This window comes from Pteropus vampyrus, unplaced genomic scaffold (assembly GCF_000151845.1).
Source record: "Pteropus vampyrus isolate Shadow unplaced genomic scaffold, Pvam_2.0 Scaffold1000007330, whole genome shotgun sequence".
In the NCBI taxonomy this organism is placed as follows: Eukaryota; Metazoa; Chordata; class Mammalia; order Chiroptera; family Pteropodidae; genus Pteropus; species Pteropus vampyrus.
Genome location: NW_011921732.1, coordinates 1 through 2,473, shown reverse-complemented (window position 1 = coordinate 2,473; position 2,473 = coordinate 1). Strand labels below are relative to the sequence as shown.

The 2,473-nt window shown below is 51.3% G+C and overlaps 1 gene segment (V, D, J or C); it reads right to left on the bottom strand.

Moving 5' to 3' along the window:
• Positions 1-412: 412 nt before the first annotated feature.
• On the bottom strand, positions 413-1,008 carry LOC105311728 (the record flags this gene model as incomplete). The annotated part of the segment is given in 2 exon segments: positions 413-765; positions 883-1,008. Coding segments are annotated over 2 exon segments (479 nt in total), but the record flags the coding sequence as incomplete, so codon positions are not given.
• Between the last annotated feature and the right edge of the window lie 1,465 nt (positions 1,009-2,473).

Genomic DNA, 2,473 nt, shown 5'->3' with positions numbered 1-2,473 from the left:
GCTATCATAAATATATTATTTTTAACTCTGGTTTAGAGGGCCCATCGCTTCCCCACCCCAGGTGGAAGCACTCAGACCTGGAGCAGCACCGAGTCACCCCCTCTGCTCCCTCAGGAGGGCAGGGGCTGACCCAAGCCCTTCAGGCTCCTCCCTTGTCCCCACTGAGGGCTGCGGACCTCTGACACGGGGTTACTGCCAGTGGACATGGTAACGGGGAGGATATATGACCAATGGAGAGATCTGAATTTAAACTGAAGAGAAGCATGTGATATTGTCAGATCAAGTGGATTGAGGAAATCAGATGTCACAGAAGAAATGACAGAAGAAGTCACCTCCTGTCGGACATGATCAGAGCCCCTCCCATGAGTGATGGCACCAGGCCAGGAAAGTGAGGGGGAGGTTTGTGTCTCACTTCCCCATGGGTCTGGACCACTGTGTAAGTCTTAGTTTTGTCATCCCAGGTGTCACAGTAATAGTCGGCCTCGTCCTCAGGCTGGAGTCCGGAGATGAGCAGAAGCCCTGCGTTGGCCGAGGCGTCTTTGGATCCAGAGAAGCGGCTGGGGACCCCGGAGCCTTGGTTCTTATTGGTGTCTGAGTAGAACCTCAGGAGATACCGGGGAGGGCTCCCTGGCTTTTGCTGATACCAGTGTATCCAGTAGCCACCAACATTGAAGCCACTGTTCAAGGTGCAGGTGAGTCTGGCTGATGCTCCCGGAGATGCAGAGAGGGAGGGCGGCTGAGTCAGCACAGGCTGGGAGAGGGAACCTGCAAACACAGACAAACATGGTCATTGGCACAGAAATGAGAGAAAATTTCTCAGGATTTTGAGCAACAGGGCAGAAATTTTGTGGGAAGCCCAGGGTCTCCGAGGCCATTCCCCACCTGTGCACTGAGAGAGGAGCATGAGGAGGACGGGGGTCAGGCCATGGTGCACACAGCCCTTGAGCCCACAGTGGGGCTGGGCTGCCCAGGCCTCCTTTTCTTCTCCACCCTCCGCCAGAGGAGGGGCTGTGCATGCAAATGTGTGTCCATCCAGTAACCGCCCAGCCCTTCCCTGAGCCCTGGTGCTAGAGCTCAGCTCACACCCAGATTGAGGAGGATGGAGGTTCGCTTTACCCGCTGGGAGATCCCCGGGAGGAAGCACCTGCTGACACCACACAAAGATCCTGCTCAGGGGATTCTGCCAGCCCAGAAATGACATAGCTACTGAGTCTCATCAGGGAGCACAGAGAACTGCACCCAGGCCAGGCTCCTTCGAGTGAATGAATTGTCCTTAGTGAGCAGTTGTGCAGGGACCACAAGTCAGTCCCCCAGTGCCCCCTGCTGGTGGCTGGATACACACCTCCCAGTGGCCCAGAGCCCTGAGAGCCCAGCTGGTTTGTGCAGCTCACCAGTCACTGTCTCTATTCACACATCCTTGGTCTGGTCCCTAGATGCTGCGATCCTGGTACACTGTGTTGATATTGTAGTTTATTATACCCAGAGTAAGGTCCATGGGAGTAAGGTACATATATAACTATTCAAGGTGTCAGAGCGCTTAGAGTACAGACTAGAAGAAGCTAAATGACCCAGGTGTGCATTGGGTCCGGTGTCAGAGCCGAGGAGACAGTTGATGGTTTGAAAGGCTTGAAGGGACTCTCCAGGGAAATGTCATAGAAGGGAATTTTCCAGGAAACCACACAGTGGCATTTTCAAAAGTAGACTGTTCAGCAAACATTTCAGAATCATATCATGTGTGAACTCTTTCATAGAGATTCTGTTTGAAATTAGTGCTTGGTAAAATAATAATAATAATAATAATAATAATAATAATAATAATAATAATGGCTTCCTTAGGCTTCACCTTTATCTGTGGAATGTATAACACTCTTCCTTATTTTAGGAACTGACCTTACAGTCTCACATTGTAGTTTTCATTATTTCCACTTCACAGGCTTCTTGTAAGGATCTTGTCTTAGGTGTCATACAATTGGCTTATAATTTAAATAAATATTTCCAGCTCTGATCCCTCCCAGACCTTCAGAAATAGGACCGAGCGCCCCCTGGTGTCCAGGTGCAGACACTCCATTGTGTGACATGGTGACCAGAGCCCTTCAGACACAGCTCCTGTCTCCCAACTGCTCTGTCCTTAGGGCCAGGACATGTGTTTCCTCTTGTGGTCTCCCCATCACCTCAGGGTGTCTCTGTGCTCCACTCAGACTCCTCAGGGTCGCTCTGTCCGTGGCTCCCTTGGCTGTTCAGTGGTCAGGACTGAGATGGTGTCTCCTCTTGTCCCAGGATGAAGTTCAGAAGCGTCCATCCCGGGAGGCGTGTCCCCTTCTGTGCAGGACACTTGGCTCTTTCCCATTATGTGATTCCTTGCTCGTTGGGATCCATGCGTCCTGATATCTGCTGACTGTCTTCATGCCGTTCTCTCATCCTGATGATCGTCCGGTAAACAGTGATGCTGAGTGTGAGTTTATTGCGATTTGAC